We start from the raw sequence: 12,861 nt of genomic DNA, 5'->3' as shown, positions 1-12,861 counted from the left end.
GTTATATTGCGTGTAGAGATATTACTCGTAAGATCGTATTTTTATGAGACTATTTGTCTGTAACATCGACTGAGACTACTTTCAGTCAAATCGATTTCTCATTGAAAACATCAACAATTTACAGAAACAGACGGCTAACAACTGCTAATTTATGGTTAATGTAACCAATACGTGGTTGATAAGTTAATTTGTGTCTCGGAAAGCTAAATCAAGTAGAAAATTACGGATTAATGTCTGAATCGCAGTGCTCAGGATGATATACATAGAGCCTTACGCCGTATGAGACAGACTGAACGACAAGAACTCGACTCATAATGTCATTACTTCATGAATTGACGACGGACGGGGACGCCGTTGGATTGGAAACAGCACTGCAAACAACGGGATTGTCTATAGATGATACTGATGCCGCGTGCTGTGGGAAGACTCCTCTACATTGGGCTTGTTATCTTGGACGTCTCGAGTGTGTACATGTACGTATATACCGCCACTTTGCTTTTACTTGGTAAACAAATGCACCAACAACTACAATACCTCCATGACATATGTTTGCTAGAGCAGTCGCTTTTTCGACACACGGCTCCTCTCTAAATACGATATACAAAAAATAGCCGGTCTTTTTCTATTGAAATAGTAGTCAGGTTAGACGGAGGGCGATAGGTATGACGACCATAGATTTTTCAATCTATTTCTGAAGTTATGTAATTTCAATGTCGATACCATTGCTTGAAATCAGTCAAATCTAGAACTTGGTATTGTAGTTGTCTGCATGTCTGTGGACTAAATCGAGGAGAAACGAGCAGCTCGGGGTCAATAGTCAGGGTGAAAGGTCACAAATACAAGTTCATGCTATGAATAAACAGGAGTGAATTTTACAAACTTGAATCTATTTCAGGGCGATTAATAACCGATTTTCGACCAACTGAGTCGTGGTAATGAACTGTAATGTGATTCATTGTTCTGTGTTGCTGACTCTGTTAAGCTCTTTATCTGAAAAAAAAGAAGGAATCGTAAAATTTACCATTTCAATTCATAAAATCAATCAGGTAATTAATACTCTCTAAGCTTTCTTTGTTAAAGAGGTCAAACTGTATATCGTACAAAATATGAGAGAAATTGACCGAAAAATTGCAGCTGTTTTTGTCTTACAAAGGCTATTATATATAGCTAGTGGCTTTTGGATACACAAAGTATCTCGAATATTTATGAATAGGCTCAACCAGAATGAAGGTTTAGCGACATCTAATGAATGAATATGACCCCCTGTTAGAAAAAACTAAAACATTATGGCGACACTGAGATGGAGGAATATAGTGGTATTGATAATTTAAGGAATCACTGTGAGGATGAACGGAATTACGCTTGAGAGTGATGCAATATGCATTCAGTAAAATAGGAAAGCAGTGTTGGAGTAAAACAAATTTCATGGTGGTCTTGAGCATGGAGAAGGTGACATTTGGCGGGGGAAAGGTCAAGATTTCTACCTCAGGCAGAATTAAACCTCAGGGGGAATACAAATTGATCAATTTGCTTGTCATATATTGAATTATTGTCAACTATGGGAATCTTTTTTGTCTTTTGCACTTACGTGGAAGTAAAATGCCGAATCTCAAAATACCAACGTCACTTCCTGTACTACTAAAATAACACAAAATCAAGACATTTTTAATTGAAAGTAAATAACTCTTGCATGGATAATTCCTCGATATGATCATCTATCAAGTAACAGATTCCTTGTTAAGACTCCACTTACAAAGTAAAAGGGTTGTTAACTGAAGGAATGGTCGAATCAACATTTCAAATTATTTCCACCCTAGGTGTTGCTCAGATACGGCGCAAACGTAATGAGTTGCATGTCTGATGGTAAGCTACCCGCTCACTGTGCTGCAGAAACTGGTCAATTAGAATGTCTCCAGGTACTTCTCGATACTGGGTGCTCTGTCAGAGTAACAGACAATTTCAATGATTCTCCAAGGAGGATAGCGGAGATATATGGTAGAAAGGAATGCATCGAGTTGCTGCAAAGGTAAGAAATTATAGTGCAACAGGTGGTTGGACGGCGCCCTCTCAGGTGGAATCAAATTCGCGTAAAATGCCTTTGTTTTTATCATGAGAGAGAGAGAGAGAGAGAGAGAGAGAGAGAGAGAGAGAGAGAGAGAGAGAGAGAGAGAGAGAGAGAGAGAGAGAGAGAGAGAGAGAGAGAGAGAGAGAGAGAGAGAGGAGAGAGAGAGAGAGAGAGAGGGAGGGAGGGAGGGAGGGAGGGAGGGAGGGAGGGAGGGAGGGAGGGAGGGAGAGAGAGAGAGAGAGAGAGAGAGAGAGAGAGAGAGAGAGAGAGAGAGAGAGAGAGAGAGAGAGAGAGAGAGAGAGAGAGAGAGAGAGAGAGAGAGAGAGAGAGAGAGACGGGTTATGTGTACATTTCACTATTGAAGTAGTTACCATGATACATTCTATTTATAGATCATATCATTTTTTTCAAGTGTATATCATGTCATGGTATCATTTCAGGGCAGAAGATAAAGAACTTGAAATGGAAATGGCAGATCATGGAGACACGGCAGAATGTAACCAAACACAGTGTGTTGTGGGGGACAACAACTGTCCTGAAATCAAGCAAGAACCGATCGCAATCTCCATGACAACCGCCAAACGTAGACGCAGTAGTCGATCATGACAAACACTATCTATCAATGGTGACATTACAGGCAGTTTATCACTGTTCATTGTATCATATCGTGTACGATTTATATACGGCACGTCGACGCGTCAAGCTAGTCTTAGTTTTCATGTCATGCACGTGTCACTTGTAGTATGACAGATTAGACATTTGTTGAACCTCCGACGTAGTCAATTGCTCTACTTATACCCCCTCCTTGTAGAAATACTTGAACGAATTTAAATTAATCTTGAAACTTGACAGGAGTGTTATGAGAATTGAAATGGACATTCAATCTATGCATACTATTTCTAGACAGTGTATGTAGCATATCACTTGTCGCCACAACATGATTATATAGCTACACACGTACACTTCACAAGACTGTTTTTTTTTGTCAATGTGGACGTAATCATGTACTCGGTGATTCACTTTGTAGATGATAAAAGTTTACACTGCAGCAGACTGCATGTGAGTCACAACTCGTGATACAATAAGATTTTAGGGAGTGGACGAATGATTTTGAATTTATCAGATTGGTGTGGCTGACACTTTTGAAACATGACATTTACAGGATGTTATATGAGTGTTTATATAATACACTCCTTGTGACATTACTGTCAACATTTTGAAATGGACTGAGTGAAATGAACTATATCGCATCAGTAATTAGTTAGACCATTTCAGGGACTTTATTATCCATGGATAGTCGTCCCTTGAACGAACTGCACTGAACTGAATTGAATCAAATCGATCCGAACCCGAACCGAGCCGAGCTAAGCCGAGCCAAGCAGAACTGAACTGAGCAATAAAAAAGATGATCGGATCCAATAGAATACAACTTGTACTTGTGTGATAGCTCTGTGTAGCGAGTACGCGAATAGTTTGAATTGATGAAATGGAAAACATGAACATGTGGAATAGCCACTTATATGAAATATTTGTAATCTAGCTATGGCTAAACTATTGTTTGTGTGCACGTACGTAATTACATACATTTCAGTTTTGTTAGCATTTGCTTCAATTGTAGCATTCACATGAATAATATAAAAATAAAGTTAAATAATGGAGTATTTTTAACTTCAGATTTGCCTCTATATCTTCTAATCATATTTATCATATCATATCATATCATATCATATCATATCATATCATATCATATATCATATCATATCATATCATATCATATCATATCATATCATATAGTAATATAATATTTATAATAACCCTTCCCTATACTGTGCTCAAAGCGCTTTACAATTAATATCGAGGCATGGACCTATAACGCCACAACGACCCTGTATACGCCCTAAACTCTCGGGGGGAAACATACAATCTACTGCAGCCATATAAGCACATAATATTAGCTATGTATACTGCAGAGTTATGGACGCCATTTTGTATATGTATATCTGCTAAAATTTGTCGGTGAATGCCTATTTTCGTATCTCTCGATAATTCAGTCACGTATACGATACTTGTTTTTGTTTATATTTGTCTTCCAATGCATAAATCGATCTATCAATCGATTCGTCGAATCCATAACTTATTAATCAATCACTAAATCTGCTTGGCTATGGTGCATAAATATCACTCTCAAATTTAAATTTGTTCATTCTTACACGTACGTCTACAGACTCTGTTCGTCTACGTGTCTGACTGATTGGTACATTAGACATTGTACCATGGTGCAGTGGGGGCCAGTCGAGATACCATTTGGTTGTTATTGCTATATACTTAACGTTACCTGTCAACCATTCTTACTCATTGTCAAAATCCGTGTTTTAAAGTGTACTAGACTAGTTCTTCCAAGATGTATATAATGGCAAGCTGTCAGAATGTGTAGAGGACAGAAACGCTTTACAATGTTAGTATCGTTTCTATCTCTGACTTATACTGGCTGAAACGCAACTTGATATCTGCTCGCTTGTATATACAATTATTAGGGACCTAGTGATAGAGAGTGTAGGCATTAGTATTTCTCACACCGCTTCTAAGTGGTTACAGGTGTCACTAGAAGTGTCTATTGAAACTTAATCTCAGGCAAGTACGTAATAGTTTGGTTAGTTTGAGGCACTCACTGACGGCCTTGAAAACCGAGACACGCATGATAATGCTGACAATATTTTAGGCTGGAATGTTACGCAAGTCAGGGTTTCTAAACAATACCAAGCTTATCTGTAACTACTGTGAGTCTCGCCTTTTGATAGGTACATAACCACATAGCGCTTTCGTTTATCTGTTTTGTGATAGAAAGAATGATATAATATTATGTAGTAATATACAACAATGGTCGCCGTCGTGTTATCACTTGTCATATGAAAAGAAATCATTGCAAAGTGTTTCCATTTCATTTGTTCATGAATGGCTGCCATTTAAAACAAAGGACATGATAGTATGGGTGGGGGGATGAGCAGAATGGGTATTATTAAAAACACAATATGTTTGACGCTAGCATATGAAAACTTAAACAGTAACAATTTACAGAGGGAAAGACATTGAAACGACAATATGGAGTTAGTACTTAAAGTGAGTTTATAAGTTATTATTCAAGTGAAAATACTTAAAAACTTCGATTAAACTATTCTAGTATAATGTTCATGTCAATGCATGACATCTTGGTATTGTTATCAGTAGGGATCTATCAATTCAGCATAATAGATTACTTTATCAGATCATGTATCAGGTTTGAGTTCAGTCACTTGAAAATAATATACTTCAGTAAGTATACTATTGTGAGTATCTTTTAAATATGCTCGCTGCAAAAATTACACTCCAAAATGTATACATTTGGTTTGTACCCCTTTAAATTGATTTTGGACAGTGTCAGAAATTATCATGATTTACATTGTAAATATATTTCTATAATTACCTCGATTGTGGTGCATATTTTCAATAACTACCAGTTACCCGTATAACAATGGATACGTGGCAAATGAAAAGCTACATGGTTAATATGAATGTCTACGAAAGTATTTACATAGCTATGCAATTAAATTTCACGATTCCGTTGTTTGTGAAGTAAACAGCATACAAGAGTCAAAGCTATGTCAGAGTCCTCTTGTAAATACACAGTCGGTAAATATAATATTACAGACGCTTACCAGCCCAGATTTAAAATAATTTCAAAAGACGACGGAGAAACTCAGTAACAGTTGTTTATGGATTTGAGGGTGTGTCATCATAATCTGTTACATTAATATAATAATAACGATACATTGTATATCAAACACATTGTCTTGACTTAAAAGGGTACATTGCATGGACACTTTTTATTCATTTTTTATATAATTTATGTTTGAACATAAATGTTGATATACAGTGTACATTCCTGGAATGGTAAACTATGCATAAGTATCAGAGTATCCATCAATATTTCTCATTCCATGATCTTCTTATACAGATTTCCATGAGTTATGGTTTTGCAAGTTTTTGATTCGGACAAATAAAATGAACAGAACATAATTAATTTCAGGTGTGAAATTCTTTCAAATGCTCGATCCGTTTCTTATTTCGTGACGAATGTAAGGATGAATAAATAAAAACAAGAGCACCGGCGATTCTGCATTGAACTGTAAAACAAAACAGTGGTCTGGTCTGTTATGTAGTGTGTTTCTTGTGGCTTCACATCTGACATTGTTTGTATATTTTGAACTGACTAACATAACATATCATTGACACTGGCACAACTACCTGACCACCTGTTGATTGTGGTTTCATTTTTTGATATACAACTCCATAAACTCTACATCATTCAAGCAATCCGTTGTCATCAAGTCAATCTTACAAACTCGTTTTCCTTTAGTGCAACAATTTAATAGCAACCTGTCGATTTTCCTGTAATCCTCTTCATTTTAGGTGAGATCACTGTATAGTCGCTTCTTTACAGATTCCAGTGTGCAATGGTCGAGACTCAATCAGGACTGATTTCCCCATGCGCATATAAACATCAGGTCAAAGTTCATTCTACGTACAGGCTGGAGACAGTCATTACCTAACGAAATTGTTTAACCATAGACAGTGGCTCCCCCTCCACTGTCTATGGTTTAACATGACAAAAGTGCAAGTGTCCCTATTGTACCTGTAGTTGCTCTTTCTATCCGACTTATAAATAACAGAGTAGGTTCTACCATTTGGAAAGAGGGGGTGATTATACAAAGCGCCTCGCATTCGAAAGGGTCGGATATTCGTTAATTCGCTACAGATAAATGGTTTGAATATGTGCTACTGACAATGACATCTTAAAAGCCTGGATAGTAGGTCTGATATAAAAGGATAAAGAAATACAATGCCGTGAATGTTGAAAATTTCGACTGTCATCCCCTGCTCCAAAAATGAATTATTCGATTTTAGATTTGAATACATTGACCATGCTTTGACGTGAAGGCGTTTGTTTACTCATTATTATGCAAATGTTTATACTCAAGGATTGCAATCCACTTTCTCATGGTACGTTCTTAAGTTATCTGGGATATTAGGAGCTATATGTAGATAGATTCCAACGATATCGCGTATTAGGAATATATGTACGTTTTTGATGCAATGACAACGAACTCTACACTTGAAGGTAAGTTACACCGCTAAATTCATGGAGATAGCATAGATCCATAACCGCAGGTTAGTAGTAGTACCATGGTGGTACCCGACTATCTGCTACCACACATGCATGGCAGCCATATACGCAATGCAAATTCATTTACTATGAAACGTAACTTAAGATCGGCTATAGTAAATGTTTTGTAAAATATCGGTGCAGATATTCCATTTTGCTATCATGATGTATTTTAGGGGAACACAGTGTATCACTATGACAACTGAAGCAGAAAAGCTGACAATATTTCGAAGTACTGTCCCCGTTCACTCGACGTCGACATAACCACAGTAAACTACTTGTAGCTTACGTTACGGGTGAACAATCGCGGAAAGGTGACCTTAACAGCTTTGTGATATTTGTAAATTGTGCTCAACCCGTATAACCGCAACACGTTCAGACTTCATCATCATGTACAAGGGACTTCCCCTAGTATCAACGTTGCTTATGTATGTGTAATAATATACTCCATTGGTTATTTCCCTCTTTTTGAATAGAACGTAAAGCTAACAGCACTCCGAATGTCAGTCATAATATCCCTTGAACATTCCAATCATTACACAACAGTTTATACATTTAGGGTTATAATATTTACAAACATGGTTTTTCAGGAGATAAATCTTATACGAAAATCTGATTATTACGAGTATTTATTACTACAAATGTCACTGCGGTGTCGCAGTATAGGGTGTGCAGAGTTACAAGGTGGTTCCCCTGTCAGGTATTATCTTGTAGCTGGGTGTGAAGTAGGACTGTAACCCAACGCTAATGGACTAACCCAACACTGCACATTTTAAACATCACGAAACGACCGAAAAAAAAGTATTAAAATATTTTATAGAAAGACTATCTGTGTACGGGGTTTAAAATACTCGCAAAAACAGCACTCAAATTGTAGGATATTATCGGAAAAATAGGACCGTCCACTTGTTAGAATGATTTGTTTGTTTTTGTTATACATGCAGGATGCACGTGTTATGAGCGTGCTTTGCCATCAATTGTATCTTTTGATATTTCATTAGCACCTTCACAAAAAAGAGCATTTTCTTGGCGCCTGTTTAGTTACGGAAATCTTTTGAAAATTCAATGATACATGAGATGTATGTTCAGTTGTACTTGTTGAGGTAAGAAGTACTGCAGTCGAAATAAGTTTTACTTCCCCCAAAATAGTGAGAAGGAAACTTAGTTTACTATCATTCCATGTGTATATCAAATTCTTTACTTCCCGTGTTCTACCATAGACACTATTACATGCTTTAGTAAAACCATGGAAGTATAACCCATACTTCCATGGTAAAACCAACTCTAAAACTTAGCAGATAGTTATCTACCCTAAGAGAACATGATTATAAAACTTCATGATGTACCAAAAGGCCCGATCATTCACAAAATTTAGCTTCAAAGGCCCGATACAGTACATACCCAGAACTTTCAAATAGGTAAATGAAGTTTTCTCCAAGATTAACTTGACACACACGGTAACCGTTATTGACATGTGAGAAACACTATGATGGATTAATCAATGCGTGTATTATCTTCATTTGACTCGTGACTCAGTACTGGTATTGCATTGATCAAAAAATCGCGGGATTAGGACTTTCTTTTCACGCCAAATTATGACTATCACCCAGATGTCAAACATGTGTGTCGTTCAAATTTGTGTGGCGTTTTCTCTGTATAGACATATACTTATTTACATAGGGAAAAAGAAATACCATTCTACTTGTGTTTTCCCCAGCACTCAATTATCTCAATTATGTATGCCTTATTATCCATAACGGGACTTATTTTGTCAGTTTTGAATACACTTTGTTATCGCAATTAAGCTTATGTGTTTTCTGACGTTCACTATTGTCTCAGATTGTAGACAACTTTCTATCCAACGCTGTACACTTCTATGGGAGTATTCCCCCGACGGAATAGCCATCGAACAAAGATCCGAATGGAGGGAGTGGGGTGGGGTGGGTGGGGGCATTAATTGGAAAACGAACAATTTCACGAATGTCTGCTGTAACATCGACGTTAAAGCTTATGTGATATACTTGTTTAGATTGTGATAACAAATGTGCAAACTGATAGCAGTTATAACAACCAAACTAATCACATAGAGCAAGGAGTACTGAAAAGAAAGAGACGGAAATGCATATACAGTTTAACTTACTCTATTGAATTTACATGTAGGAAAAGTAAATATCCATACAGACCGACAAGGAAAACACAACAGTTGATTACCCCTACCCCTGGATTCAAGCTAAAGTCATTCTGATACTATGAATTGCACAAGACTTCATTACATCGTCTGTTCGTAACGTTTGCTGACCTAGAGGCAAAAACTGTAAAATTTATTGGCAGAGGAGGGAGAAAGAAACCCAAGAATAATATCGATCGACTGTCTACGTCCTTACAATACCATATTACGTAACCAGCCGAGAGTCTTGAACAGTCCTCAAAGCAGGACACAACGTGATTGTTTGAAACTCTTACGTAGAGAAGGCAGATTTAGACGGTATGACACTATGGATTCCTACATGCTGACTCCGTGAGTTATACTTCTATGGTGACAGATATCGGGCTTATATGACATTTCTATCTCTAGCAGACCCTAACACTCTCTCCTTCGCACTAGTAGGTAAAACCATGGGTCCATGGTAGAACACAGATGTGCATGTATTGTTCATCCAGTTCACTTGTGCATATTCTTGCCCCTTAACGTTTTATTATTTTTCGTTAATTTTCGGACAGACCCCATACCCATTGATGCATCCATGCTCCCTCACATGACAGACCCTGGTTTTCGGTCAGTTCAATATACCGAATAACTATTTTAATTCTTACTAATATTACTGATGGTTGTTTCAGCTTGATGTCTGTACGTGAACAGTTCTGATTCATACATGGACATTATTGTTTGTCAACACATTTGTAAATATTAATTTATAGGGTGCTGATAGGGTTTGGTCAATAGGTGACTATACAAGCTTCTGCAAATTATAATATACGCTCAAAATAAGAACTAAAATGATGACAAACTATTTTTTCAGTTACAACATGTATGTACTATGCAAGGGAATTAGGACTGTTTAGTGCACGTGCAAGGCATGACCACGACATCAGATATTTGCTTGTTTGTGTAAATGACGATTTTATTGAAGTAATACTCAATATATTCGTTTTCATTACTACCCGATTTCTCTTGACACCAGCCAGAATGTACCTGACAATGGGAATCACCTCAAGTGTAACTAACTATGCACATCCTATACTGCGACGCCATGGTGACATTTGAAATTATAATACAATTTAATTAGATATTCGTATAAAATTTATCCCTTGAATAACTCAATGAAAAGGAGTTTTATGAATATTCGAACCCTAAAAAGTATAACCTGTTGTATAATGATTGGAATATTGGCTAGAAAATGAAATCTTACAACCGAACTAAAAACAACAGAATATACAACGTGTAACAGAATAAGCGGGAACGTAAGAACAAACAAAAATCATATGCTATTTTTCTATAATGGTATACATTCAAGACAAGAACACAGAACGGCATTTCGTTATTGTTGGATTTCACTCGCAAGCGTGGTATAGTACAACAGATTGGCGAATGTTGGTGCATATGTTTCTCACTAAAGTATGAGAAAATTATGGTACGATACGGCACGATATGATATATTCAATTACTCGACCAAAAAGAAAAAAATTGACATTACAAACGTAAATACATAAACAAAATAAATTATAGAGTAAATGAGAATAAAAAGTTATAGTCATCTTCTCATCTTAAGTAAATGGTTTTGAAATGTTCACAACATCTGTGAACCTATTTATTCAGCTTTTGTCAAACCGTGCAATTTCAAATGCACAGAAAGTTAAAAAAAAAAATAGGGTGGGGGTGCGTTAGGAGAACATGGGTTATTTTGATTAACAAATATGGTAAAAACTGTGTGATGTCTGTGTATTCATTTTCTTCAGATAGCATTTCAAAGTGTTTTTTTTTTTCAAATTTCACACTTTTGTATAAACAAAACGAAAAGTTCAAATTTCTCACATGAAAGGTTACAAAACGGCATAGTATGTTGACCTCGCCACTTTCACATTTTTTAGCTTCTGTGGTGACCAGTCCTTTGTTGAAGCTGTTGACTTTAGGCGGTACAGCCTCGTCGTTATGTTTGCACTCCTTGAGTCACGGGTTTAGTTGCATAACATGTATATTGTTCTATAGCGATTTGTTTGGCTGCAAGGTAAATTCTTACCAACTTCCCATATTCATCCCATTATGTGACAAATACCTCTGTATAAAATGTGGCGTTTGAAAGAGTCGACAATTATTTTAGATTACAATGTAACCGACAAATAACGAAAATCCCAGCATTGGGTAGTCTATACTTTTTTTAACATTACAGGGGGAAAAACACTGGTTGAATTTAAAATTGTCTCATGTAACATAATTACGAACATTTCTTTCGAAAGAAAGAAAATGGAAAGCTCAAATAAAACAGTTACACCTGTTCTATTTTTATTTTTTTTTAGCAATTCCAGTTGTGATAAATTTTACATCATAATCTTCAAGTTTTCGTTATCTCTTTCAAAACTTACACTTTACAACTTGAAGTGAAAAATACTGCAAAAGGATAATTGTTATCCAAGTTTTTTTGAAACGTTGCATTTTTATCAGCAAAATATAAAAAAGTGTAAGACAATAAAAACCTAAAATACATCAGAAGGTGTTACAGGTCAAGTCAACATCCTCAACTCAATTCAAACTTGAAGACGTGTGTCACCACCAATCTGTTGCTATGGTTACAATATATTTAAAAAACTATTCTTTTAACTCGTATTTCAGGTATTTGCTTTCTAGGAGAGTGTCACAGCTGTGGAAATGATCGATTCGTTACGTAAGAATCAGTTAATGCGATCTCATTAATCTCCCATCATTACATTCAAGTGATGGTACACACACATGTAGATGTACGTCCAAAAGTATGGGGGTGGTACAATGTAGTCTAGAACCCAATTAGGAAAGTCACAATATGAACGTCAAACATCGTTAACGAACCAAATTTGTATTAAAGCGATGAAAATTCGAAATTGCAATCAGCTGCATAATTAAACAGCAAAGAGTGAAAACAATACATTAGACGAACGCCCGGATGTGAACGTCAAAGGTGACAGGTGTAGGGTGTTCACAATGAAGAACACGTAACATTTCATTTGTGAAATGTAAAAATGATATACAAGGTCGACGCTGTCACATGGTTGAGAATGTTTATATATCGTGGATACAACTGGGTACAATTGTCTGTGAAGAAACTGAGTTTAACACAGACCAACTTCTATGAGCGTACGCGTGTTCTTTTGCAATATGATATTAGTACATCTATGCGATAACACTAAAATGCATACCGTAATCAGTTGTCCTGCTTAAAATATAGAACAAATACATGTACAGCGCATTGCAGATTACTGTTCACTGGCGCTGTATGATGCAATCACACAGAAGCCAAAAAGAAATTTCACACGCTACACTTTAAGATAACAAAATTGAATGAATACAATTTCTTGCTACATTTTGTCTAAAATAAAATGAACTAATGTGTCACCCTGCAAGACA

At 36.4% G+C, this 12,861-nt stretch overlaps 1 protein-coding gene across 1 annotated transcript; it reads left to right on the top strand.

Moving 5' to 3' along the window:
• The first annotated feature begins 314 nt into the window (after positions 1-314).
• On the top strand, positions 315-2,671 carry LOC144445204 (uncharacterized). The gene is made up of 3 exons (XM_078134747.1): positions 315-473; positions 1,818-2,026; positions 2,506-2,671. Exons 1-3 carry the CDS (start codon positions 315-317, stop codon positions 2,669-2,671), a joined length of 534 nt encoding a protein of 177 aa, XP_077990873.1.
• The last annotated feature ends 10,190 nt before the right edge of the window (positions 2,672-12,861 follow it).

Source organism: Glandiceps talaboti, chromosome 14 (genome assembly GCF_964340395.1).
Source record: "Glandiceps talaboti chromosome 14, keGlaTala1.1, whole genome shotgun sequence".
NCBI classification, from domain to species: Eukaryota; Metazoa; Hemichordata; class Enteropneusta; family Spengelidae; genus Glandiceps; species Glandiceps talaboti.
The sequence above is the reverse complement of the archived record's forward strand: the minus strand, read 5'-3'. Positions and strand labels throughout refer to the sequence as shown.